Genomic DNA, 27,902 nt, shown 5'->3' with positions numbered 1-27,902 from the left:
ATATGTGTGCCAAACAAAATGCCAGCAGACTTACAATCCTTCCCTGAAGCCATCTATGAGGGCCTGGAAGAGGGGTTTATTGTGGGGAATGGTCTGGAGTATGTTTCCATCAGCTGTCACGTAGCCGATGGCCCACTGGCCCAGCCGTGTGCAGCTCAGTCGGAAGATGTAACTGAGGAAAGAGAGAGACATGAAAATTTGACATGCTGAAGCTGTGTCACCATTTATTACACTAACAAAAACGGTGTTTCGCAAATAGTGCACACTAAAAATATGCATGCAACTGTTGTTGAAATAAAATGAGTCCAAATATAAATGTGGGCTGAACAACTTCGATTCCACACAAGCATATCTAATGTGCGTGATCACCAAAAAAGGTCTGAACATAGTTCATATGGAAAGTTGAAAACACATAAACAAACACATAAAAGCAAATTACTTAAAACGCATTCTGAACACATGATATTTATATAAAAATACATTACTTATATAAATAAGAGTACAGATCTATATATATCAAATGACATTATGCAAATTAATGGGGAGGATATGTACAAACAGGAAACTAATTACAGTTCCGACACTGTATGACCTCAATCGTCATTGAGCCTGGCTAGAAAAAAAAAACATGGTTTGAGAACGATGTTTTAAAAAAAGGACCTGCTTGTAGCCTGGATTTTAATGTGGTGCCAAAATTAGGTGGACAGAAAAAACATCTTTATCCTCCTCCACAGACAAGATAAACAAGGAGCGAAACATCAAGCACATCAAAACTCACCACACCTTGTCAAAGTAAAAGATAAATGGTTTGCATCAAGCAAATGTATGATTTGCATCCATATGTTTTATGTAACCTTTATTTAACCAGGAAGTCTCATTGAGATTGAAAATCTCTTGAGACACCTGGCCAAGGTAGCAGCCAATCAAAAATGCAACAAATACAACACATAATACAAAAATCCACAATAAAACAACAACTATTCAAACATAGTGGCCTCTCAAGAAAAACAAGCACATGTCTCTGTCACTACATTCACCACAGAATGCTGCTTAAAAGGTTCCCTGTGGAGTTTTGACCTCTGGAAGCTCTATGGATCTGTTTTCTTATGAGTGGGTCCCTGTTTTGTTCATCTCTTGCATGTAAATGAAGATGCACAAGCATATGTACTCCTACAAATGGTTTCACACTATTTTCCTGATCAACAGGTGGCAGTAGCACCTGTTGCTATACATCAATATACCAACAATGACATGGAAGAAGACTTCTAGCTAGAAACATGACTTTAAACAATGCTGGAGGAAATGCATTCAATACATTTGTTAGACCTCAAAGATATACGCAATGCATTTTGGAGAGTAACACTGCATGTAAACATTTGTTTAGAAAGCACCTAGAGACTGTGGGATGGTGGGCGTACCTTCACATCGTCAGGTAAATCGGTTTGCTTCATGGGCACGAGCAGCTGTGCTCTAACCGACTCTAGAGTGGTGCAAAGACACGCAGCAACTCTTCCCTGTACTAAACATCTGCGGTTTTCTTGTTTCTATGTACAAGTTGAGAATTTTGTGTCAGGAAATGGCCGAAATAAAAATCATGGGTATTGAATATCCACGCAAAGAACCCCGTCTTTGTTAGTGCACTCGAAAACTGGACGCCACTGGTATGTGACTGAGGTGGGCCAGAACAGGGCCTTTACATTAATCCATCCAAGACGACACGGATGCATGTATTACGAATTTCGTCTAAGGATTGAGTCTGAACATACTGGAAAGGTGTAAAATAATTTTCTTAGTGATGGCGTTGATGTTTAGCTTAGAAGTGGATTAGCTGCTTTACCCATAATACAAACAGAACACGCCTGACATGAAGCTGTAATTCATAGTGTCAAAATGCTGCGCTCACATTGACCAATAACTGCTCGGGTGTCAACGTGGCCCTACACGAGCCAAGTCTTAACAGTGACATCAGCTTTCAGTGTACAATCAGGCCATTGATGCTAGGTACCAGTGCCATGCTGCCCTGGGTCCCACACACACACACACACACACACACACACACACCATAAACTGAAACTGTCATCAAGAATGAACTTGTGCCCTGTCTTTGTACCTGGATTTGCATTTACATGTGTGTGTGTGTGTGCAGAGTGATAGTTGCTTGGTTGCACACACACACACACACAGACACGGACACGGACACAGACACACACATATAAATATATCATCTCCTGTGTATGGACAAAAATAGGTCCTGAGAGCTCCAGTAAACCTGCAGCCATGCTGTTGCCCATGGAAACACACGACGTGGTTAAATGATGTGTCTCATTAAGTCCCAATAACGGAAATAGAAGTGTGTTGCTCACACTGCCCAAACATGTGCTAACAGAAGCCGATGATGGACATTCAACTATTTATTTTAAGTGAATGGGAGGTGACCGTGAGGGCAGAGCCATTTCAGACGTGCACTGTGTTCAGAAATGTGCACTTATGCCCATATCGCTGCACTCACACCAAAGATGACCAGATGACACCACATCTTTACTCAGATTGCATTACAAGGTGTGTGTTTGTGTGCACGTGTTTGTCTCTTTATGTCTCACCTGCCAGGCTTGTGAATGAACTTCTGCAGCCGTGCTTTGACCTCATCGTAGGTAAGGAAGGCCATGTACCCTGGGTGAGTAACTGCCAAGCTGTTCCAGTTCCGTAGCAGGGACGACCAAGGCTACACACACACACACACACACACACACACACACACACACACACACACACACACACACACAAACACATGCAGGAGTGACTCATCTGATGTGTGAGTGAATGGACAGAGCAATAATAGTATGAATAGAGTAATGGAGAAATAAACTGCATCACAGATGACGCTGAAACAACCATTTGCGGAACTTCAGCGTGATTTACGATGGCCATTTTAACCTGGGTCAAGCAGTGTGAAAAGGTCCTTAAGGCAGAATTTGCAACACTTAAAACAGCACGCAACTCATTTGCCACCATCTGGAGCCAAAGAATGAGGAAGGTTAAATGGACAAGAGAAAACTGCTTCCCACACTGTATATAAAGCAGGCAAGAGTCAACTCTGTGTTTCTTCCTTTAAAAACTACTTGACCCAAATTAAGTCAACCCACCCAAACAACAAGGGGTTAAGACTTTCAGCACAGAAACATAAAATAATTCATACTACTCCATAGCTGACTGAGTATGATAGTGAGTAGGTGGTTCCGCAATTGCTCTCAGCAGTCTGTCTGGTGTGTGAAAGGAAGTAGAATTAACACATACAACACTGAAAATGAGCTGCAAAAGTCACGGGCACAGCTCAATCTGCACTCCCTGGTGTTAAAACTCGACGTTTCTTGTTAGGCTGAATCATCCTGTTCGCCTGTAGCTTCACCATATTTGCACAAATTAAAATCTTATGTTGGTTATTTCTACTTTTCGCACCCAGGAAGTGACAAGTCGAAACTGTCTCCTCTGCTGGACTCATGTTAGATGCACTGTTTCTCAGCTCTCTTGGTGCAGTGTGATTGCAGAGTGGTGATATGCAAACAAAAGTGCACAGTTTGCTGACTTCATGTTACATTGTTAGTAGGTAATGTAGCATCTAGTAGCTGTACATCATTTTACCTGCTCTCTTTACACTTGTCTGAACAAAGCAGCTAAGCTTTTGGCAAGATACTGTCACCTACACATCCTTCAGGCTAATAATACTGCCAGAAGTTACTGCATTAAACATCTGAAGGACCTTTGATAGCCATAATAATTAAAAATAAAATACAGCATATCACCCCCCGGTCTACTGCATATCAAGGACAGAGCTCAAAATGGCCACAGGCTCACTTCCTACTCTGCGTTTGAGGACATTTAGAGGAGGTTTTTTTTTTCTGTGTGAGGGAGTGTCATAGGAAACGTCTGTAATCTGTTTAGGCTTCATTAAGCTTGTCGGTGCTCTGCACACAAGTAGCCGGGGATAATGTCACTGAGGGAATGAACAACATACACTGCTGCATAGGATATGATGCAAGAGGTTTTAGATAATGTAAATTAAATGGAGCAATTTGGGTTTTACAGAAGATGGAATAAAATGTCGATGGTTTTCATTTGGTGCTGTGTTAATTACAATGCTGATGCAAAATGCTTGCACTACACATTATAGATAAGCTGTGGAGATGATGCCTGATAAACCCGCCCTCTGCCCTTCCCTTCCTCTATCCTTTCTATTTTTTTCTTTAATAGCCCTCAGTAGTGTGATTATAAATTACAAACTTGAGTCAGGGTTTGGCAAAATAACACAACTCAAACTAATAACTTACCAAAGTAAGTTACATTTTTGTCAGAGGAATTATCCACAAAATTTCCTCCTTGCTGCTCATTATTAATCTAGCAGTAAAAACCTAATAAGGATCTCAGAGTGACTCTGTCTGGAGAAAAACAGACCTGTCTGAAGCAACAACAGTCACCACATAAAGAAGACAAAATCATTGCCAAATATTTATATCAGTAGTGAGTGAGCAGAGCAGAGGAAGGTTTCAACTTAAGTCCCATCTGACAGTGCAAATAAGTCAGCAGGCATGCTGCTAACAAGTTGACAGAGTTAGCCGAAAAAAGAAGTGGCAGAAAAAAAAAGAAGTGGCAGATTCGTTTAAGTTCGTTATGTGCTCTTCAAATGAAATTTGTTTCCAACACCCGGGCAAACAGACCGCTATGAATTACTTTCTAACTCTGTCATCTCTATCACTCTCTTCCTTTGCACACTTCACATTGTTTACTACCTGGAATAGCCTGGTGAAGATGTCAAACTCAAAGACGGAGATGTAGTCATTGCAGGTGAGGTCTATGGTGGACTTGAGGGCCATGGCCTCCAGCCCGGAGCTGATGGGGTGAAACTCGTGGAGAGACTGACGGAACATCTTCCAAGGCACAATGGTCCTTAAACACACAAAGCGAAGTTGCAAGAACTGAAATCAAACGTTAAACATCTTAAATATCAAGTGCTGAATGCAGACTACCTGCATGTTGGGTACAGTGACATTGATTATAACTTTGGATTAATTGGTCTGTTACATCCTTACGCAGTGCATCATAAGCACTTAAATCACTCATGCCTTCATCCAAAACCCCATCAAAACTTCTACGTAAAGACACGAGCAGCATTTCCAGTAGAGAACTAAATTTGAATGATTCATAAGTGACAAAAAGGAAATACTAAATTGTGTAAGTGCTATTTCAGTTTTCACAAGTAGAGCTTTAAAGGTCATTGGTCGTGAATGTTAACCTGATGTGATCTTTTAAAGAGACAGCTACCAGATATGCAAACAGATGAATTTCAGTGCCCTCGGGCCAGCATTTGCAAAACACAGTACTTTTCTTTCCCATATTGTGGCCATACAAGTGGTCAGTTCTTGCTGGGGATGTAAGATCTATAAAAACCACAGTCTCTCATAAATGGGGAAATTACTGCTTTATTACGTAGTAGTGGGAAAAACCTATTAAAATAGTCTTGTAGTTCCACGTGGCTGGATTGTGTCTGTATGACTACAGTTGCTCGAAATCTGATTTAGCTGGGATTAGCTTAAATGTGTGTGACTGTATATAGAACATGGATTTTTATGTTTACATGTCAAGGACCCCCAAAAAATGACACATTTTAGTAAACAGAGCCCAACAACCCCAGAGAAGATATTTATTATCTGTGACCACTGTGGAAGAAGAGCAGAGAGACTGAAACGACTGCCCTCAGATGTCACTTACATTTATTCTCTCACTGTAGTAACTTCTCATTAAACTCATCTCTTGGGAAAAACCTGTAAGGGACCCCATGTGGTTCCAGGATGCCACTTTGGAAACTCTGGGGTAATATAATATACAGTGTGTAAAAACCAATATAGAACTGAGCTCACTTGTCCCCGAAGGCGCGCCTCCAGAACTCTGCAGCGTCTGCCTTGGTGATGCGGAAGTTGTCACCCTGAAACAGACCATTGGGGAAGATGGCCTTCAGCTCAGCCAGCATGTGGCTGAAGATCAACGACAGCTTAGTGAGGTTCCGCCTGTGGAAGTCAAACGTAAAGGGGAAAGTGTGAGGTTTTGCATCTTTATATTGAACCGTGGCTGCAGTGTCTTCAGCCCATACAACAGCAGACAGAGAAACACAGAGCAACGTTATTAATTAACCAACAGTCTGTGTGTTGATTTTAATTAGATAGCACAAAATATACTGTGTGTATTACTAACGGTGTGCATCAATCCTAATCATGGTAAAGAATGTTTATCTGCAAAGTGATAGGAGTTATTAATGAGGTTCAATGAAAACTGAATAGCTTTTAGCTTGCTGGAGATTTTGTCTCATTACCCACCGAGGGCAGCATTTGCAGAAAAAATGCAGCTCTTTGGAGTTATACATCATGCTTGCATGCTTGTACAAAAGCAAAGAGCATAAAATGAAGACTGTAGTTTCAACTTGTAGCTATAAGTTGTTTAAAATGTGTATATTAAACCACTTAAACAATTAAGACTGACGATTAATTAATAATTAATCATAATTACTGTTTGCCATAAGTGCCGCAAACCATTCAGCTTGCAAATACAGGGGAAGTGAACATAACACGTTCTGCTAACACCTGGTAGTTTACATGATATGGCAAAAACAACTTTTTCTCTCGCAGATGAGATGCTGACCAAAATTAAGCGAAACACACACCAAAAAATAACCAAATGAGCATCAAACATGTGATTTCCTCAGCTGACTATAAATACTAACCCTCTTAGTTTTCTTGTTTGCTTGACCATGTGTGGCAATGCAAAATATGCAGTGATGCGATGACGCATGATGTGATGTGATGCCTAACACAAATCTGCTTCCCAAAACTTCTTGCATGCAAATATGAATTATTAGTCATATGCATTTAGATTTTTTTTTTTTTACTTTTACGTGCACCTTCCAAAACATATTAAAGTGAAACAGAGAGTGAGAGTGAAGTCCTTTGGTTTTCAAATAAGAAAACAGCTGATTTAAAATTTAATTCACCCTCATCAGGCCCTTGTTTTGGTGGTGTTTAATGAAGAAAAGTGAAGCTGCAGAACAAACACATGAACAAATAGAAAGACAATTCTGGTTAAACATGAAGTTCTCACATCTCTCTCTCTTTGTTCACGCAGCTTTCTGACTACATCCTTCTTCGCTCATTCAATTGTTAGCTCATTTCTTCATTTCCTCCAGGAAGGAAGAACTAGACTTGACACTAGTGCAATCTCACTGTCAGAGCTGATGACAGTTCTACGAGATACACCGCTTTACTCATGCTCCATTGGTAGCTTTCGGTAGATGTTCAGCTGTGTCTGTGTGTAGGACTGCGTCTTGCTCTCCACTCTGCTGTAACTAACTTGTCTGAACAGTTAACCAAAAGCTTAAATTGTGTTTACCATCACCATAAATGTGATGCAACAAAAAAATTAAAATCCATGTAGAGCTGCTGCGACCACTGCGGGGTAAAACAATGGGTGGTGGTTGCAGATGTAGATCTCCTGGATGAAATTAGCCTAGCCTTGTTGTGGGGAATTGACGCACATTAGCAACGTACAAGTGATTGGGTTTCATACATGTCATACTGGTCAACTTCCCAGAAAAGAAAAAAACACATGACGAGCTAACACTAAATTTGTTTTTACTTGTTTTTCCACGAGGCAAACTCTGTGACTCTTCAATTTAGTCCTGACACACACGTGAGGAGGCAACGTGAATGCTGAGCCTTACCCCTTAAAAAAAAACAGGGAGATTCAAATGCAAACTGTACACTTCCATATAAGCTTCTACAAAATAACATGTGCACTAAGACGAATGGGTATTAAAAAATAAAGACTTTTTTTTCCCCACACAAGGTCAGGTTTCTGCCGGGAGTGCTCTCCCACTGAGACTTGTCCTTAGTTGCTTCCACGTAACAGAAATAGTCCCAGGTCCAGGGAGACAACACAGCAGTGTTAGGATCACAGAGTGACGGAGGTGTCGCGGCCAGGACATCCTCGTATATAGCTCTGATTCCAGTTGCAAAAGGCTGGTTGACAAGCACACAAGAGAGGAAAGGACTTAAGAATAAGAAAGATGAGGAGAAGAGTATAACTGAGAGAGACAAACCTAAGAGGGGAGGGTATAAAAAAAAAAAAAAAAAAAAAAAGGAGACTAGGAAACGAGAGAACGAAGCCGCACAATGTCACCATACCCCCACACCCCATCACAGCATTAGAAGTGTTATGCTGAGAAAGACATGATTTATGAGGCAGCACAGAGGGAGATTGTGCTTGGCTGTCGGGCAGGGTGAATTGACATGCACAAGAGAGACAGCAATGAAAGCGTGGCTACACTGCAGCTGCCCTACACTACACTACGCACCCTATGAGTGGTGCGAGGGGGGAGTGGAAAGAGTGAATGAGGAAGGAGGACAGTGACTGAAGATGGATGAATAAGATTAGTGTATGTTGAGAACCTGCCAAAATAGACCAGTGCTTGTTAGTGTGATAGTTTACCTCAGACGGAGCAGACAAGGACCTGAAAGAGAAATGCTCGCAAACTGCAATAAAGGCGGTGTATTTATACCCTCTCAGCGGTAAATGATCCCTAAACAGCGAGCACTCTTGTAGCTGGATGTCTAATCTTTTGAACTGCTCTGCCCACTTGAAATCTACAGCAAAGACTTGAAGCCAGATGCAGGGACAGTATGTCTTTGAAGTCAGGGCCACTCTCATCAGTGATGCAATGTGCAAAACGAGACCTTCAACTACTCTTGGCATTTCCCTGAGGAGTTCGTGCAGCCGTCGTCGTGAACGTCCTCCCTTTCCAAAATCATCACAAAGCATTTTGACACTGCATGTCTGTGTGTTTTCTCTAGCAGCTATCATCTCATCAGGAGGTCCATCCCTGTTTCTCATGCTTCCTAGCCCTACTGGCCTACTGAGCCTTAGAGCTGCAGTCTCATCCATTCTCCTGTCAACCTCTCTGTAACCTGTGCTTTCATCCGACTTACAAAGACCCCCCATCCTGCTCTGCTTTCATCTACAAGGTAATCACATGAAGACAGGTATCCTCTCTCTCAGGTTTAGACGGGGAATTAATGTCTCCTGACTGAAAGCTTTCATTTTCACATCTAGGCTAGTTTACAGTCTTATGAATCCACTTATCCACTCCCCTCGTCTTTGAACTTGAAACATTCATGAAGGCTACTTGAGACTTCAAGCTTATAAATTCTTGCTATTTTAACCCACCATTAAATTTCATTTCTAATTCACCCGCATGTGCCACTGATGCGTTTGAAGATTCTCATGTAGGGTCACAGTTCCTGTGGGCACAATAAGCACTGAAGTTTTGTGATCTAACAAGTCAAAAGCTTGGCTGGATTTTTACATGTCTTCAACTGGGTAGGGCAATCTCTTGAGGTCTGTCGAAAAATTTGTATGGGCAAGTTGCAGCTCTGCAAGAGGGAACTAGAAGCAACCAGTTCTACTCAGTTTAGCAAAACCAACTGTGATCTAAGGATGAGGGAAATCTTGCAAAAAAAAGCAAACATTAAATTAAAGTAATGAGTGCAAAGAGGGGATGCAGTACGTGTTATGAGTAGCGGGGCCACGCTGATTAACACACGGATGTAAGGCGCTGGATTAACAGAGGAAAACACAAATCTGTGGGCTGCTATTTAACAAGCTAGCCTCTGCCACTAACAGCATGAGCAGCAGCTTCCTAAGGGCCTTTCTGTCTACCCTGTGTTCCTGCAACAAAATGGCTGTGAGATTTTTGAAACACAAAACAAAACTGCAATTAGGGCTGTGACAAACAATGATATTTACTATTACTTAATCTGCAGATTATATTCTTGATTAATTGTTTGAGGTACAAATGTCAAAAGACTGGGGAAAAAATGTCCATCACAGTGTCTCAGAGCCCAAAACGACATCTTCAAATAACCGAATTTGTCCAACTGACAGTCCAACAGCCAAATATATTCACTTTACAACTATGTAAAGCAGAGAATAGCAGCAAATCACCAAAATGAAGAAGTGGTAACTACAGATTGCTGGAAAACTGTGTGAAATCATTAATCGGAAATTGTTTGTTCATGTCAGACCCCATGGCTCATAATATGCAGCTGACTGAGAAAATTGGTTTTCTTTCAAAGCAGGGAAAAAAGAAACAAACCAAATGAAAACCACAGTGATAATCATGTGGAGTCTGACACACGCAGGAGGGAGCTGTTTCGGTAAAAGACACACAGTCAAGCTGCCATACCTGCAAACGCACAGGAAGCTTTATGTGAAGTGGCATAGTCAAAAAAATCCCCAGATGTGACTGTGCACTTCAGCATGTGTTAAAACAACGTCCAGGGGTTATAGACCTTTCAGGAAACAGAGCCAAACAGTTTGATATCCACCAGTATAAGCTTTTCCTACACACACATATACACACAGTGGGTCCACATAGATTTGGTGTAACAGCAAGCTTCCATAATCATATTTGTCACTCAAAAGACAGAGAGACAGAATGAATGAGAAAGCGAACACTGATCTGACTGGCATCAAGCTCACAGGGTGGCACAGCTGTCTCTGGCACGAGATTTGCACAGTGAATGAGACTTTGTTGTGTCTTTCTGTCTGAATGATAGAGAGAACTTCACCAAAGGAAGTCTGAATTTTAATTTGAAACTTCGAGTAAGCTACAGGTACAAATCTAATCTCATACGTAGCAGGACAAGCCAATATCTGTTCTAGCATCTCTCCGACTCTCTCAGCCCTTGTCCCTCTCCATCCTACAATACCAGCTCTGTACTGTGTGTGTGTGTGTGTGTGTGTGTGTGTGTGTGTGTGTGCGCGCACACTGGGCAGTAGCCAGCGCTCCTACAACTGTTGCTGCTCTTTAAGCTGCTGTGCCAACACAGACAACGCAGAGTCAGTGGGCTACAACCACACAGAGAATGGTTTGCTGACTTACTCTGGATTGTCATATGTCTATACTGTTTTCTTTTTCCGTCTCATATTCGGTCTTAACCATGACCGCAGCAGCAAGCCGAACCCTTTTTTATCTGAACACTAGTTTTTTTGTCCACCATCCCCCTCATGCTATAGATTGACCTCTGACCCTGCAGCTGGCTGCTCCCTTCCTGTTTCCTGCTGGCTGTGATAAAGTAGCGCAGCTAGCCAGCCACCACCGCACTGCGCTAATACACCGCAGCACAGCAAGCAAGGGTCAACCTTACAGAATGAGAGCCTGTCTGGATTGGCAGAGTCACAAGTAGCTGTAATATCATCATGCAGCTGTATTATCTTTTCTGCTCAAGGCTAAAAGAGAAATGCAGATCAAACACAAACTGAGCCCTGCAACAAAGCTACCAAAAGTTATATTCAACAATTTAGAACATGAACTAAGCTGGATCAGGACTAAGAAGCTTGAGGACAACTACAGTTAAAGACCAGCAAAATACAGACGGGTATTTATCACGCTTTTGGATCACTATGGCCCTGTGGAATCCATTTTAATGTAATCTGAGGATTTTTTGGGAAGTGACTGTATTAATTGCAACAAATTGCACAACCGGTTTCACAACTGTATTTGAGTCTATCAATGTGATGTTTTTAACACATATGGACATTATTAAAGATGGGGATGTGAGAGACGAAACAGAGTTCTCAGATTAGATCAAGTGGTGCATGTGTAAGGGCATATGCTACAGCTATGATGTGACTTTCAACATGTCAGATCAGCTTTTACTGTGTCGGTCAGGTCACATGCAAAGCATACACACTGTGCCTGCTATCACAGGCTCTGTTCACAGTTGCTCATGGTAGGCTACAGCACAGTTACTCCAACTGCATGCAAATATTGAGGATGCAAAATATGAAAATATATCATAAACTACCAGCGCCGCACCCCAAAGCAAATGAATACTCAATTTTCTCGTTCAGTTTAAGCAACGATACTGTGTTAGGAATACTTTGAATAACAAAAACTGAACCTAGTTATTGCTATGATAAACTGTTTTATCACTACAGTGTCAAGAAAAAAGACAGAAAGACTAACTTAACATCCCTGCACCTCTACCATCTTCCTGCCCCCCCCAGGATCGTGCTCTTTTCAGTGTCTGTCTGATCACATTTAGGTGCACTCTTGATATTCATTAGTAAAGAATGAAGCTGCAGTTGCATGCATCTGTTTATATCTTGACACATATCCAAAGGGAAAGGGAGCAGCTAATTTGTTCGGCAAGGGTTAATACTATTTTGGAAGTTAATAATGTGGTGAATGCTTGCGCAAAAAAGAAATATACAAAGAAATTAAAAATAAATGTTACTCTACTGGAAAACACAGTGAGTTATGTGTTTGAAATTCTGGCTTACCATTTTGCTCTAGTCATCACTTTATAAATTTAACTCTCCGGAACTGGCTTCAGTCCAGATCTCCATCAGGAAACAGCCATGACAGCACACAACACACACACACACACACACACACACACACACACACACACACACACACACACACACACACACACACACACTACACAGCACTTAAGCAATGAAACACACTTAACTGCTTCCTTACACAACCTCCTGAATAAAAATCCCTAATTAAAAAAACAGCTGTGCATCCATGCAAAATCCAGACTAACTTCTCCAAATGTGCATTTTTACTTTCATCTAATCTCTCTTTCAAAGCTCTTATCTTTCTAGTCAATTAGACAGGCTTAAAGATTATTGTGAAGGAGAGAATAAAGACTGTAAAAAAAACAACAGCAAACAGCACTGTTTTAGTGTAATCCCCTCTACACAGTTGACTTGGCATATCTTAGTGCATATCTGAGCTCATTTATCTCTGTGTGCATAAACAGCAAGTGCTTTTTGTACCCTGCGGAGCAGAGAAGCTAGTGGGTTGCGTCATGCTAATCACCATAATCTAATAGTGTGAGGACTACATGAGTCGGCTGCTCACTGATACCGCAGTGACATAAATAACCATGATGCTCTGCTATTTATGCATGTGTGTGTGTATGCATATATCTGCACATAGAGCCCCGAGCTACGAGTGTAGGCAAACGTAATTGAAGCTGTAACACCCGCAACCTCTGAGGAGTGAAATGTGTTTTCCATTGCCAGCACTGATAGCCGTTTGGCTGCTAGGCTAACCGCTAAAAGCTTCCCTTACTTCACTCCCGAGTCCATCATAACCAACTAGCTAACCGCTAAGACCCCCCGCTGTGGCAGCACAGAGAGAGGCAATACTTTTTCCCTGATTCATCTCTGTTTGTACAGAAAGATGAAACAAAGAGGCTGCACATTCAGTTTGATTTCCATCTAAGAGTGAACGCAGAGAACAGCAGTGGTGTGAAACACTGTGGCTGCCTTCGATATGAGGCTATATTACAGTAAATCCCCTTGAGACAATGCAGCTTACGTTGGGTTCAGGCACATGAGTATGTGTAAGATCTAAACCTTGTTCAAGTCACCCTGAGCTAATCTAGGCAAAAGATTTCAGGGTACTCATTTCTTTACTGGTAAAGTGCACAAACACTACAGATTAGTGACTTACTAACAAAGAATTATTGTTTCACTTCCATTGGAAAAAGAACACATTAACCATTTCTCCTTTTATCACCTTCAACATTTTTGATTTAGACAGTTTAATAGCAGGTGACACAGTCTGTGAGTAAACAGGAGGGTTCAGGTTAAATCCAATCCTTGACCAGCAGGGAAACCCATGCAGCAAAGTCTGAGCACATCTCTAAAGCTTAATGACGATACTATACCATGACGCTGTCCATGTGACACATGTCCAAATTTATCAACTAATGTGATCTTTAATATCAAACAGCCCATTCCTGTATTTTTCTATCTTAACACATGAGTGGGAGTAACTACATCATCAAATTTATCATAGCCCAGCAGCTACTGATAAAACAGGAGTGAATGATATCCATGCAAACTTTCTCTTGAACTGGCATCATTGTAATGCAGCGCTGCATTTCCTCATGGCTCCATCCACATACTACAAACAAAGACCTTTCCTACAGTATCATAGCTGCAGTGATAAGATGGGTTTTCAGATAGTCAAAGCCGAAAGCTATGCGGTCAGAGACAGGCCTTTGTTTCACATGGATGTCAGGTACGTTTACAGAAAATAGGAAGTTGTATTTTAGGAGGGGGCTCTCTTGGCGAGCCAAAATAGAAATGGGTGCAAATGACATTTGCAAATACCAGAGGTACTGTACAGTACAATGCGGTGTTTTCCTCTGTCCACAAAAGCTTGACTACATAAATCATTGATGACACAGGAGCACTTTACTGTAAACAGCTGCAGAATGAATTTCATGCTCTGATCTTTTTGTCCAGGACTGATAGTGTTGGCGAGATGTGACCCAATGCTGGATAAACTTTTAGAATTATATCCAAAACACAAATGTACAGACAGCCAGGTGCTGTGACAAGTAGCAACAGCAGCCACTAACTTTGTGGTGGCATTAGACACAACAGTGCCAAGCACCTGTCCCGACCCACTGAAAGAAAGGCCTCATGCATGCAAGAGTGCACTACTACATTTTCACACAAAGACACTTTTTAGGCAATGGGGAGATTAAACACACCCAGTGTTCATCTTAGCAGTTAGCATTATACGCTGCACTCAAATCTCTTAACAATTTCACCAGTAAACACATACTTTACAGCACACTAAAACATTTATAAAACAACCGCATGCTGATATGACGAGTAAAGAAAAATGTCCAAATTATTGTTGAGTGAAAAGCTCTTCATGGCACCTGCCACTGAAGCCTGAACAGAAGTTCAGCTGCAGAAAAGGCTGAATGTGTAAAAGCTTGAGGAAGCTGTTCCTACCGACTATTGTAACAATATCACTGAAGCATGTCTGGAATGCATTTTTCTATTGTGCAAAGGACTGGAGCTATACGCTGTCAGTAAAGGAAAGGTTGGGATGAAAGCAAGGAAAGAAAGAGAGGTGGCAGTGAAGTAAAGGGCTGGAGGATGTGTGAATTACACTCTTAATTAATCATGTGTGTAGGCCTGCAACTAACCATTACCACCAATGAACGAATGAATGGTTCAGCCTTTATAATGTCAGAAAACTATAAAAAATTTCAACACAATTTCCAGCCCTCGTTTTTGTCTGACCAGCAGTCCAAAACTACAAAAATACTGAGTTTACAAAGATACAATTACAAATATTTCCAATTAAGTGGCAATAACTAGAACTGAGTAAACAATTAATGGGTTATCAATAGGGTTGGGTGATGTAACGGTATACACTGTACACCTGTAGAAATTTGGCAACCTGTTTCTTTCTACCCTGGGAGAAATTCAAAGATGGATTACGCATGATCTTTTAATTTTCATGTGATCTCAGAATGCCCTTTTGATCTTAATCCCACGTAATCCCATGAATCTAGTTGCCTCTTACGGTAACATGGGTTCAGGAGACATGAAGGAGGAGAGTGAAGTTGTAAATACAGACACCTGCAACATTTTATATTGTTGTTCTCAAGAACCTTAAAGCTTCTATTTTAAAAATTTTTTAGTTTTACTGTTCTCAGTCTTTTGTTTTTCACTCAAGTGTTGTCTCGTGAGGCAACTGTTCTTTTTTTGTATGCAAGTTCTAATAAAGGAGGAAATGCGCAAAGGTAACGTACGGTTATTCTAAGCCATTTCTTCATAATCCCTATAAACAGATTGTGTATATGTATGCAGTATGTGTGGGCGACTAGACAAGGTTTTGGTATCTGAAGTGTTCTGGTTTATCATCTGAGTATCTTTGACCGACCGAGAGGTGGAACCCATTGGTCAAAATGGAGTCTTTGAACCCACTGGCTATCATCTGATGGCGATTAGCTTTATAGTAGCTTTTTTATTTATTTATCTTAATTCATATGCAGATATTTGTTTATCGAGATTAGCCAAAATGACCAGAACACTGAAGTGGAAGTCTTGGCTCAGATTTCCGCTGGCTACACTGGATCAGCTCGAAATACTGGCCCTCACCCCAAGAGACTTATCGTCATCAGACCGATAGCAGTTGGGTCTAGTAAAGAGCACCTTACAGGCTTTACAAACAAACCCAACAGCCATACTGCCTCTCACTAGAAACAGAACAGGCGTCTAAAGATAACATACAAGACAAAATAGACCATGGGAGATATACACCCATTTACAAATAATATTTACAGCATATTATTAGCCTCCAGGTCACATTCTGCAGTGTAGATTGTCCCACAGTGCCGTTGAGTCACCCTGCAGCCTATAAGCCCACCACTTCCTGTGACCAGCTGGACCTATCGATGGTGGTCAGGATGCAATGGCAGCTTAGCCCAGGAAGAGGATCAAACAGACTCTCACAGAGAGGTCAAAGCAGTATCCGGTCAGACCCATGGAGGAGGGCGTTAAAGGGCTTCTCTGAGGACACATTGATCAACCCTTCTACTGTATTACTCTGTGCAGTGACTGAAGGATGTGTAATGTTAAACCTATAGGCTTCCTAAGTGAATTAATACGCTGACTACAGACAAAGCAGCTGTGTTAAAACCAAGAGAAAACTCGGAACAGGACAGCACATTCATTCCCAACACAGAACAATTAACCAAACCTACTTAGCAGACCTTTTCATCAAGAGACCACAATTACAGCTCACTAGTCATTTCTAGAAATGCAGAAGTGAAAAAATTAGTTGCACTGAACTACCACAGTCTACTACTGACTGGCTTTAGACAAGACAGCCACTCCTAAAAGCCAGACAGCTAATGCTTTGTAGCTTCTGCAAATGTCTGGAACTGAAATAAGTGGCCGACCAAAATTAGTTTATTGAAAATTAAGCTGCAACTATTTTGATAAACAGTTAATCGTTTCAGTCATTTTTCAAGCAAAAACAAATGCAGGTTTCAGCTTCTCAAGTACAAATATTCTACATTTTTCTTTGTCATATGTGATCGCAAACTGAGTATCTTTGGATTTTAGACAGCTCGTTGGACAAAACAAGCGATTTAATATAGACTACTTTGATAATTACCTTTAAATTAAATCTGGCTGGGGTTCTAACAATTCATTGACGAAACCGAGAAAAACAATTTGAAGATTTTTCATCAACAAATGTCCTGGATCTGAAACTGTTCTGACTTGACTAACTGTTCTGTCTGCAAAATGTGAAAAGCACCCATCACAATTTCCCAGAGTCCGAGGTGTGGTCATCAAATTGCACATTTGGTCCAACCAACAGTTCAAAACCTTAAGAAAAAAGCATTTAGCCAGCAAATGTTTGGCATGTTTGCTTGGAAAGACAATTAGTGGATGATTAAAATAGCTACAGATTAATTGTTTAGATGGAGTAATCGACTGTTTCAGCTCTAGTTCTGCTTGCAGGGTTGGGACTATAGCATTCTTTCTTCTAGTCACTATGGGCAAAAGAAAAACATTTTTACACTTGGGTGGAGCGTAAGAGAAAACTGTCGATCTGTATGGGTCTTTGTCAACTCTGAGGCCAGAAAATGTCTCGGCTGTGCTGTGTAAAGCCAGAAGAGGAAGTAAGTGAAGCAAACAAGGAGGAAGTGCTGACTGTGTTGTGTTGAATCTGACTGAATATGGGCTGTCAGTGTTAATAATTAAGTCTTGCTCACAGTAGACTCACTTTTATCCTCACTCTCTTCTACTGTGAACAAAATCGACCCCCTTTTCTTTATCTATACTGTAATTACGTAAAAAACACTGTAAATATACGACACATCGTACTCACACAGCTTCTACATAAGTCATGACTGAGCAGACTGTTGCACAACAAAACGCAAACCGAGCTTTTACTACACTACCTCGACTCTGCTTCATCTCTAAAGCTAAGCAATCTGTGTGGGACATATGGGAGTGGGGGGGGGTAGACAAATAGAAGGTCTAAATCTCCGGAGAAGACATAGTGAAGAAGTCTGTGCGGCATCACAACACAGCATATCCACCCACGCTGCATTAAGGGCTCTCATGAAATGCTTGGATCCTTCGCTCCGGCTTGAAAAAAAAAAGCCATAAAGCCACAGTGCAGTCCTGTTCATTGTTATTTAAGTCAATAACAATCAAGCACTGATGCTGACTGAAGTCGCAGAGGAGGAAATAATAAGTGCCAGTGTTCTCATATTTTAATTAAGGCTGAATTGAATAACACAGTGAAAGCAGTGTATTATTAAACTCAGCGAGATAATCTTTATCCTTAGTGTTCAACTTTTCAGTCTGAGCCATGTGCTGAGCTCAGCTGCAGCCTTACCATATACTAGTCTCTCTAGCGGCTCAACGTCATTGGTTTATACCATAGCATTCTTAAGTGGGCCGATACCCATTGGTTAGTGTCACTGCCACTGCCTTCTCCACACAGACAATAGCAGTCTTTGTGTGTAATGCCTGACTACTGTGTGTGTGTGTGTGTGTGTGTGTGTGTGTGTGTGTGTGTGTGTGTGTGTGTGTGTTTCCTCTGCCTTAACCAGGAATTTCTTTCTATGCAGCCTCTCAGTAAAACGAAGTGATGATGAAAATAAATTTCACAGAAAAATATGCACAACAACAACAACAACAAAAAAAAACCATCAACGACCAGCTCATGGTAAAAAGGGCTTCCTCTTCTGTCTGGTTGCCTTTTAGTGGGTTTTTTCTTTCTGTAAGCTTACCATCATGGTAGCTGAGAAAGAACAGTCTCACAGAGGAACTGAGCAGCGAGATGAGGATGTATCACGTATGGCTGGCGAGATAAAACTATTACCTAATTTTCTCAAAACAAGAAACAGTTCATACAAAAGACATCAGGTTCTGTTGATGTGTGAAGAAACTAACGAGAAGCAACAAAACATCTAACATGTTTAGGGACCCTTTAAAAATAATGGTCAATTCAATTTTATGACAATAATTAATAAAAACTATAAAAGGTTAGAGGCGGTGAGATTTAAGAGTCTCTGCCACACAAAACGTTCTTTGTGCAATGATGTCCTATCAATCTACTGACTTCCTACCTAACTCTTAAATCAGCTTTACATACATCTGATTTATCCCCCCTCCTTTATTAAAGTCTGTAGGAATTCAGATGTTTTCTTGCACTTAAAGGTATCTATGCAGGAATTACCAGCTACTGTTTGTAAACAGTAATGCCAGCGAAACTGAAAGCCAACCTTAGCTTTGCCCACCTCGCATCACACCCCGCTACATTTGTGTCTTTTTGGCACTGTGTCTGCAATTTTTAGATTTTTTTTTAAATTAAAATCCTGCATAGTATACATTTAAGATACATCATGACATAAGCCTGTGAGACGACACACAGCGGCACCAGATCCACACATGATCCACAGAGGGCTCCCTGCTGCATGCTGGCTATGCTCATGATAATTTACCATCTCTACAGGGATAAAGCCAATCACCTCATAAATCCTAATGTTATATGCAATAAACATATCAACGCTTTCACTTTGCTTTCGATCAACATTGATTTATCCATGAAGGCCATGGACTGCCCCTTTCAGCGACAACATAGTAGCTCAAACAGCAGTAGGAAGATAGTAAGAGTTGAATACTGTTAGTTGATGTTTAATTCAGTATGACAACAACTAAAATTAAACTGCACTTTTATTTTCCCAGGCTATATCAATGCAGCACACTCATAGTTCATAGGTCAGCTCATAGCTGTAAACTCTGACACAAAAATATCAATATGAAGGACAGTTAAAGGGCAAAACAATCCACTAGGAACTATCCACTGTGAACAAAATTTCAGGTCCTTATATTACTCCGCCAACGGTTTCTGTCCAACCATTTCCACATAAACTTGGTGTCACTGTCCGTCAGACCAATCCAAAAGCTCCTAAAGACGGCAGCTACAGCAGCAAGATATGAAAAGACGCCTGGACAACACAAGGAATTTTTAAAAATCTTATGCAAGTCATCCTTCTCACTGCCAGCAAGAGAAGCACCCGCCCAAGAGGCAGTTCTAGAGAAACACTTACTGGGATTTGATGCTGGCCAACAGTGTATGAAACACTCCTTAGAGAAACCTAATAAGGCCCATCTTACTAATACATACGATATTGTACATAATGCCTGTTACAACTATTTCTGACAACATTTGCCCAAAGCGTGCAGTGAAGCAAAAGACAGCTGTGGTGATATAAGGAAGAGGGTTAGAGCAGCTCCATCCAGCAGTTACTGTAATACTTTGTTTTTGGAAATCACGCAGCGCCTCAGTCTAATCTGTCTCTGTCCCTCTGAAAAGAGGCAAACAAGTTTATACGAAGTAAGCAGTTGTCCTGTTTTTATGTGTAAAGGTACTTGTGGAAGTGTAATTAATGATATGCCTCTTGTTTCCCTTGTTTCAAAAAATACAAGCTTGCACCCCAGAGAGTCTGCTCATTAACACAACAATAACTTTGTGCTCGTAAGAAGCTCCATTTTCTCTCAAGGTCCTCTGTGGTATCTTGTCTTCAAAAGAATGCCTTTACTCATTTGGCATTTTTTTAAACAAGGGAAACAAGAGGCATTTCTAATTAATTACACTTCAACAAACCGCCACACACAAAAACAGGACAACTGCTTATTCCAATACACTCGAGTGTCTGTTTTCAAAGCGACAGAGACAGATCGCTGAATCGAACTTGAAAGAAAGAGACAGAGGCACTGTGTGATGTCAAAAAAGAATGCACTGCACTAAGACAGCTACATGAAGATAAAATGTTCAAGTAGATGGTAGAGATAGAGAGGCACAAAAACAAAGTGAAGGCAGGCAGGCAGCTGTAGATTAAGCGCCATCCTGACCACATATGCTCACATGCGCAAACCACAACACCTCTCTCCTCTTGTTTTGATACAGATCTTGAGCTACAACCACCCTGGGGGCTGGGCCTGGGTGCAATTGTTCACCCTCTGCGTGCACAGTCGTAATTATTTGGAATGAATGAATGAATGTGAGGTGTGAAGTCGTCATGCAGCTACCACAGAGACTTCACACCTCAGATGGCTTCAGTTAAGAAACTAAACACAATGGCTAGGCAATATGGTTTGAGAGCAGAGAAACCACATTTTTCACCTCCAGAATCATATTTTATAAACTAATATTAAGCTAGATGCAATATTTGTATCCATTTTATTCACCTGGGTTGTGAGTTCTCCTCGTACATGCGCTCCTTGCCCTCCTTGAACAAGCTGATGGTCTGCTTGGTCTTCTTGGTCAGGTTCTCCATGAAGACCCGGAAGTACTCGTTGTCCCCCAGGGTCTCCATTTTGCCCTCGTAGCGAGACAAGATGGTGCGCAGGTGCTGGTAGGTGTCTGGCAGCAGGTCCAGGATGTAAGGGGGGCTGTTCTTCAGAGCCAATTTTGGGTTTTGGCACAGGCGTACCACCTGCAGAGAGGGAGGATGTGAGGGGGAAGATGAGATACAGTTAGAGACAAGAAGTGGGTGCAAAGTGTAAGGTATATGAGAGAAAAGTACGACAGGGTGGCAAGAGAGGTTAGAGGAGAGCGATGGAGAAAGAAAATCTAACACTTGTCTAAAGCAGCACTGTGCATTTTCGTTCAGTACAAGTCAGACATTATTTATAATATATACAGTCCTGCATTATATAGGTCTTTTCTATAATAGAGCACTTATCTTTAGTGCAGAATATTGTCAGTGAGCCCAGATACAAGACATGCAGAATGGAAAATGCCAACCAAGTCAAAGACTGAGAGAAAGGCCCTTAAAAGCCCTGACAAAGTCCTGCTTGGAGCTTTCAGAGTATGGCAAGTCTACACATTATATGATGAAACACACTGAGTATCACAGATTTAATCCCTTGTGGCATCATGAGTTATTTCACCACTGTCACACTACCTCCTCATCGACACAAAAAAAGTTGAAGGTGGAAAAGGACAAAGGCATTGGATTGGATATCTGCATTAATCTATGGCTTGGGTCTGTTCTCATTGTGACGCTAATTATGCCCATTTCTCATTCATTTACCATACAGACAATCTTTTTTTTAGGTATGCACAGCGATGCTTGCGCCTTCGTATTTGACTTCCATGTCGAAAACCATAGGTCACAGCGGTCTGAGTCTCAGTTTCTTCAGCATGTTTGGAGAAGCTGTTGATATGTTTAGACCTCCTCATTTTAATCTGCACAGCGCAGGCCACTTCTGCCTCAAAAACACAAATTCTCTGTACTCAACTTTTGAGCATTACTGCTTTGTAAATTTGAACAGCTGAAGCACTGTGAGACTGACGTGGATTTAAGCAGCAACTACAGTGACACGTCACAAGATAAACTGTTCAAATGTGAAAAACTAAAAAGAAAAAGGGACTCAAAGTTTAACCGCTTGACTAACATCACGCACTGACACAACAGAGGGTGGATTCTGTAATGGGTGAGCAGAGATAATCTATTAGATGGTTTTATAAATCACGTATATTCTGATGGTCACTCTTCGTGCTTGTTCACCAGACTGCATGAATACATGTTACATCCTCAGTAATGTTCAACCTTTCCTCACTTATCTCACTGTACTGCTGCACTGTGTCTGAGTCACTTCGTTGACCATTACAAAAGACACTGGCGGGCAGCCTAGAACACTCTGACATTAAGCTCTGTATGGCTGCCGTCATATTTACCACTGCATTTTGCATGATCGCAGAGGCACAAAACTACACGTCCATTCAAAAATCCGGGGTCTCGTGTCCTGATTTGAACTGGTGGTGATACAGAGCTATGCTGTCAGCTTAAACAGGGACCAAACAATCGCATGTCAACAACAGGACATGGCTCATTCTTTCTTACACCAGGCCAAATTACTGTCTACCATTCATGAGTATATCAAAAGTATGGCAGGAATAGCATTACAAGAATGTCGGTCTGAATTCCCTTGCCTCTTCATTTTGGAAGCCATTAGTTTGTCAGTATGGGAAAACAAGACTTCTAATAATCAATCATCTTATAATTGACTCAGGCCTGGAACTATGAAAACAAATTTATTGTAAACATACTGGCAACTTCAATTTCATGTGTTTCTATGCCAAAACTCCTCTGACAAAGACAGAACTACTTGTTTAATCCTAAAGGTATTACATGATTACATGGTAGATTTTCTGCATTCAGTTGACATATTTATCTACTTTATACTGTGTAACAGTTCCCCTAAATCTCTATTTATCTCTTATTATTAATATTATCATTCAGAGTATTCCTGTCCCTCCCACACTTGTCTTAAAAGGAACATCTCATGAATCCACAGCCCAACTGAGCCATGCTTTTTATACTCAGAGTGCAACATATTAGAAATATTTGGTTTCAGTTTGTAAGTGGACCAGTGAGTTCGTCAGCACTGTAACATATGCCTCTCAAAACCAAATGAGGTCACACTTGACAGGTAGGATATTTTAAGCAGTGCAGGTTTCACAACATGCAAAATGTTTTTTAGTATGCAGGCCTTCATTGATGTCTGGACATTAAAGGTCAGCTTACTACTGATACTGAGTGTAAACGGATCACAGGTGAGACATTTCGGTGCAGTAACATTACGTCCATATCAATATAAATCCAACAGACTTCAGGAATCACCAGGGTGCATTAAGCATTGCTGGGATGGATACTACAAGATCTAATATGGATGTTTTAAGCACCAGGAAACACAACTACCACAACAGACTTTATCAAAATTAGTCATGGAGAGTATCCATATTACATACAGCACTGGACTGACCAGCTAAAACTGACAAAGCCCTGATGAATTCATTATTTAAATGATTTCAATTACCAAATGTCAATGCAACAACAACTTCTACCGAACTGTATGTGGCACACTGTAGACACAATGCTTGTACATTTTTTTCTATCCTCTGTGTGTTTTGGATAATTTGCTTGTGGTTGATGGTGATTTGACTACATGAGCAACTGCACTGAAAGCCTTCAGTATCATTACCTACACCGTGCCCTCATTCCTTCAACACTTCTCCAGGCCTCCAAACACAGAAGATCCTTATTGGTTATGTCTGATACCAAATAAAACTGCTGTCAAGGTTACACCACTAACATTATCATGTACTGCGCAAACACTTGTACCCATAACTCAGCCAAACACACATGCATGCATGCACATGTACAATGCCACAACAACTGAGTGCTCTCGCATATCAATGTCAATCAAGACTACGGTCTTGAAGTAAAATGTTGACTGCCTCCAAGCTAAACTGCATTCCACTTATCAACTTCCCTCTTCTCTCTGTCTCATCTGGGTGGTTCTTCACCTGGCATAGACCTGGTATATATTGTAAATCAAGTTCAAGCCATTTAAAGATTAACTAGCTTGAGGGAAAGCGAGCCCTGGTTAAATTTTTGTCGGACTTCAGCTGTAAACAGGCAATTTTGTGTTTCCTTGTTTCTGCAGACCTCAGTGATTGTTCCTGGAAAACATATTTTGCTCTCTGTCTGTCGAAGAGAAAGGACTACTTGTTAATTTCCCCAAATTTTTTAGGATATCATAATATGGTTAGTATTTCTACAAGAAAGTCTGGTGACAAACTGTGTTTGGTGTCTACATTAAAAAAAACCCGAGCCTAACCCAATAGATTAAACCGTGTTTTAGGCACAGCAGTGATGGCTGTCTTACAACATGTGTTTAAGTGCAACAGGCACAGGGACAAATGAAAGGATCAATGTGCTACCCGTTAAAGGGTTTTTTTGGGGGGAGTTTTTCCTTATCTGCTGCGGGGGTCCTAAGGACAGAGGGGTGACGTATGCTTTAAAGCCCTGTGAGGCAAATTGTGATTTGTGATATTGGGCTTTATAAATAAAATTGATTGATTGATTTTTGTCTAACAGACTGCTAAAACAGCAAGTTTCATTATTTCAACTGCAAGAACCAATAGTGAGGAAAAACCCCATACTGACACTTTGGATCCTACACTTCTGTTTGATATGAACATAATACCACAATGAGACTACTGGTGATTTCAGACAAGAAGATTTTTGAGAAAATGTTACCAACGTGGATCTGATGATGAACGGGTAAAGATATAATTACTTTCATGAGAATATAACGGTACAATATGCTCAGAAATGTGTGTGTGCACTACAGCACGAAATTTCTTATCTTCGAGCAGCATATACCCTGAAATTCACTGGTGGTTATCTGTCATATTTGCTATTATGGCTGGTGGTGACAATGTTCCACGTACAACTTTGGTTTTGATAATAAATAGTGAATTAACATGAAGCATGTAGCAATGCAACCGCAGAGACAGTAATGTAACACCTAGGCTAATGGTTAAAATCACAATGCTTCAAAGTTTAATTCTAAGTTAAACAGGATACAGGTGGCTAAACTCACAATACACATTAGATCAGGGCATCACAGCTTTACTGTTTAACTCAAAAGGACACGAGGATTTAATCATTCAGGTCTGTTATGCTGAACACTTTAATGTAGGCAACTCTGAAGAGGGAAAGTAGCCTCAAGCTTTTAATAAAATTTAACTTAGTGCTGCTGTGCGGGAGGTGTTTTCAGAGAGCGCCTGCGTTATTAGTCTGCAGGTGTTGTTCTACAGTAGGCTATATGTTGGGCTGTGGTTTTCCGTTAGACTGAGCTGCACAATATTTCTGCTTCTATTTTAAACAATCTGGTGGAGTAAAAATACTTTTGGTTTTAAAGCCTTTTCAAAAGGTAAGATATTCTTTAGCTCACCTCGCTTGTGCTGCCCTCAACTTTTGTTACTGGGTCAGATGTCGTATGGTAAATTATTCCCATACTGTAACCTGCAAAAGCTAACTTGACTGTGCAAGTGGTGTAAGGTCAGCTGCTCAGTCATGTTGTCTGGACTGCAGACAGACACAAAAACTTTACAGAAGAGTGTTGGACATTCACTGAGAACAAAAATAAAAGACTGACGTTGCAGAGTTACTTCTGTTTTCTTATTTGCGTTAGGTACAGTGCCTCCTCAACTGTGGAGAGCAGTCCAGTCAGACAATCTACCACAGTGGAGCAAAATAAACTGGATTGTGGTTTCTTAATAATAGCTTTGTAAAAGGACTTGGTCTCTTAACATCAGAGCTCTGAACTAAGGCCTCAAAGAGGAAGAGGAGACACAAAAGAGTGTCTTGTCTTCTTATTCACTCTAATATTGCTGTGTGAATCTCACAGGAAACTGGGGGTCAAACTGCTACAGACTTTTTTTTCCGAGAAGTGAAGCTGTGAAACGAGTCTCCCCTGTGAAAGAGCATAATTGGCCTAGTTAAACAGATACGTTTCTTTTCTTTTCTCCTCAATGCTTTGTTACAACTTTAAGGGCTGACAGACAGTTGACTGAAGACATTTCAGCAACAATGTACAGGAGAACTGTTGCTGTGCTAGCAGCCTCCCTGACATAAATTAGCTATATTCAATCCTGTCTTTACGTCCACTCTTTCTTCTTTGTTAAAGCTACTGTTTACGATACACCATAGTACTCAAACGTGGTCAAACAAGCTAGATGCACCATGGTGTGACAACTAGTTTAAAAGAGTAGCACAGCAGTAGCAAACAGATGTGTTAAAGACACCCTTGTTCTGTCCGTGAGCTAACGTTGACGTTAAGCTACTTTCACTAAAAGTCTGTCTTTTAAACTGAGACGAAGAAGTCGGAACACCGGCACATACGGCACAAAACAACACAGTTTAGGTTAGCAATTTAGCTAATGTTAGCTAACCATGTCTTCTCCCAGCTGACTAGCTAACTTAACGTTAGCAACGGCAGACCTGCAGCAGGCGAAGATTAGCTAGCTTATCGTTAGTTAGCTGCGGTTAGCTAGCATCCCCATAGGCATCAACTGCGCTAGCTAACGTTACCGGCTAGTGAACGTTGGTAATTAACTGACGAACCTTGTCCATTAGTTTCCAGCATTTCTCCACCGTCTTTTTGTCCACGGCCCCGGGCTGGTGATGGGAGTGGAGGTGGTGATGGTGTGGCTGGAAGGCATCCTTCATCATACCGATGAGCCCCCCGCCTTTCTTCAGGTTCCCTGCCATGTTCGGGCTCGGCTAGGGTCGGCCAGAGCGGCAGACAGGCGAGGCAGGGCAGGGGTCAGGGGTACCGAACCGCCGCCTGGAGTTAGCTGGACCGGGCGATGGTGATCCGGCACCCCCCGACGAGGACAGCGCCCGGGTGGCGGATCCAAGCCAGGGTCCGACGGGGGGTATAGGGAGGGAGAGATGACTATCGGATAAAGGCCCCCATCAGTGAACCCAGCACCAGTTTGTCAGACAAATATCCCAGTTCTGGCTAACACAACCACGTCGGTCACTCACACCCTGTGCAAGTCGCTGTGTGCTGCAGCTAGCTGCGCTGCTCTGTCTCTCTGCAGGGACCCACGCAGGCTAATTAGCAGAGCACCAGACCTGTCTCTGCTCGCCCTCAGCTGGAGGACAATGGCACCGTGTCTCTGCCCAAACGCCTTGAGGACTGGAGTGTGTCCTCTCCTCTTGACAATCCCCGATGTCGTTCCCCTTTTTTGTCAGCAGCAGCAGCAGCAGCAGGACAAGCAGCAGCTCTTTTCGCCTGTGCTGTGTCTTGACGGGAAGTTCAGCGGCTGTGTGACAGTGTCAACCCTCCTCTGCGGGCTGACGACACACAGCACTCACCGATGACTGAGGACACCAAGTTGCGCTTAAAACTACGAAAGCTTCACGAACATAAGCTAGAACAGAGGTGAATAAATAATTGTGGGAATTACACATTTCCCAGTGTTTTTCTATTCTCCCCGTGACGTGTATGTGCGGCCCTTTCCTTTCCTGTACGTCCCCTTCCGTTGCCCCCCTCCCTCCAACTCAAACTCCACGCCTTCCTTGTGCGCGTCCACGAGCCATGAATGTAGCTGGGCGCGCGCCTCTGCATGTGCA

The 27,902-nt window shown here is 41.6% G+C and overlaps 1 protein-coding gene across 1 annotated transcript in view; it reads right to left on the bottom strand.

Annotated features, from left to right (window-relative positions):
* cbl (Cbl proto-oncogene, E3 ubiquitin protein ligase) overlaps window positions 1–27,818 on the bottom strand; it is a 39,396-nt gene extending 11,578 nt beyond the window's left edge. Inside the window, exons 1-6 of the mRNA XM_050059268.1 lie at window positions 26,886–27,818; window positions 21,151–21,398; window positions 5,913–6,059; window positions 4,785–4,941; window positions 2,601–2,722; window positions 35–172 (exon numbers count right to left, since the gene is read on the bottom strand). Coding sequence (XP_049915225.1) covers window positions 35–172; window positions 2,601–2,722; window positions 4,785–4,941; window positions 5,913–6,059; window positions 21,151–21,398; window positions 26,886–27,032 — 959 coding nt within the window. The 5' untranslated portion in view covers window positions 27,033–27,818. The remainder of the gene's footprint in view (window positions 1–34; window positions 173–2,600; window positions 2,723–4,784; window positions 4,942–5,912; window positions 6,060–21,150; window positions 21,399–26,885) is intronic.
* Between the last annotated feature and the right edge of the window lie 84 nt (window positions 27,819–27,902).

The sequence above is a fragment of the Epinephelus moara genome, chromosome 2 (assembly GCF_006386435.1).
Source record: "Epinephelus moara isolate mb chromosome 2, YSFRI_EMoa_1.0, whole genome shotgun sequence".
In the NCBI taxonomy this organism is placed as follows: domain Eukaryota; kingdom Metazoa; phylum Chordata; class Actinopteri; order Perciformes; family Serranidae; genus Epinephelus; species Epinephelus moara.
This window is presented reverse-complemented; position numbering and strand designations above follow the sequence as displayed.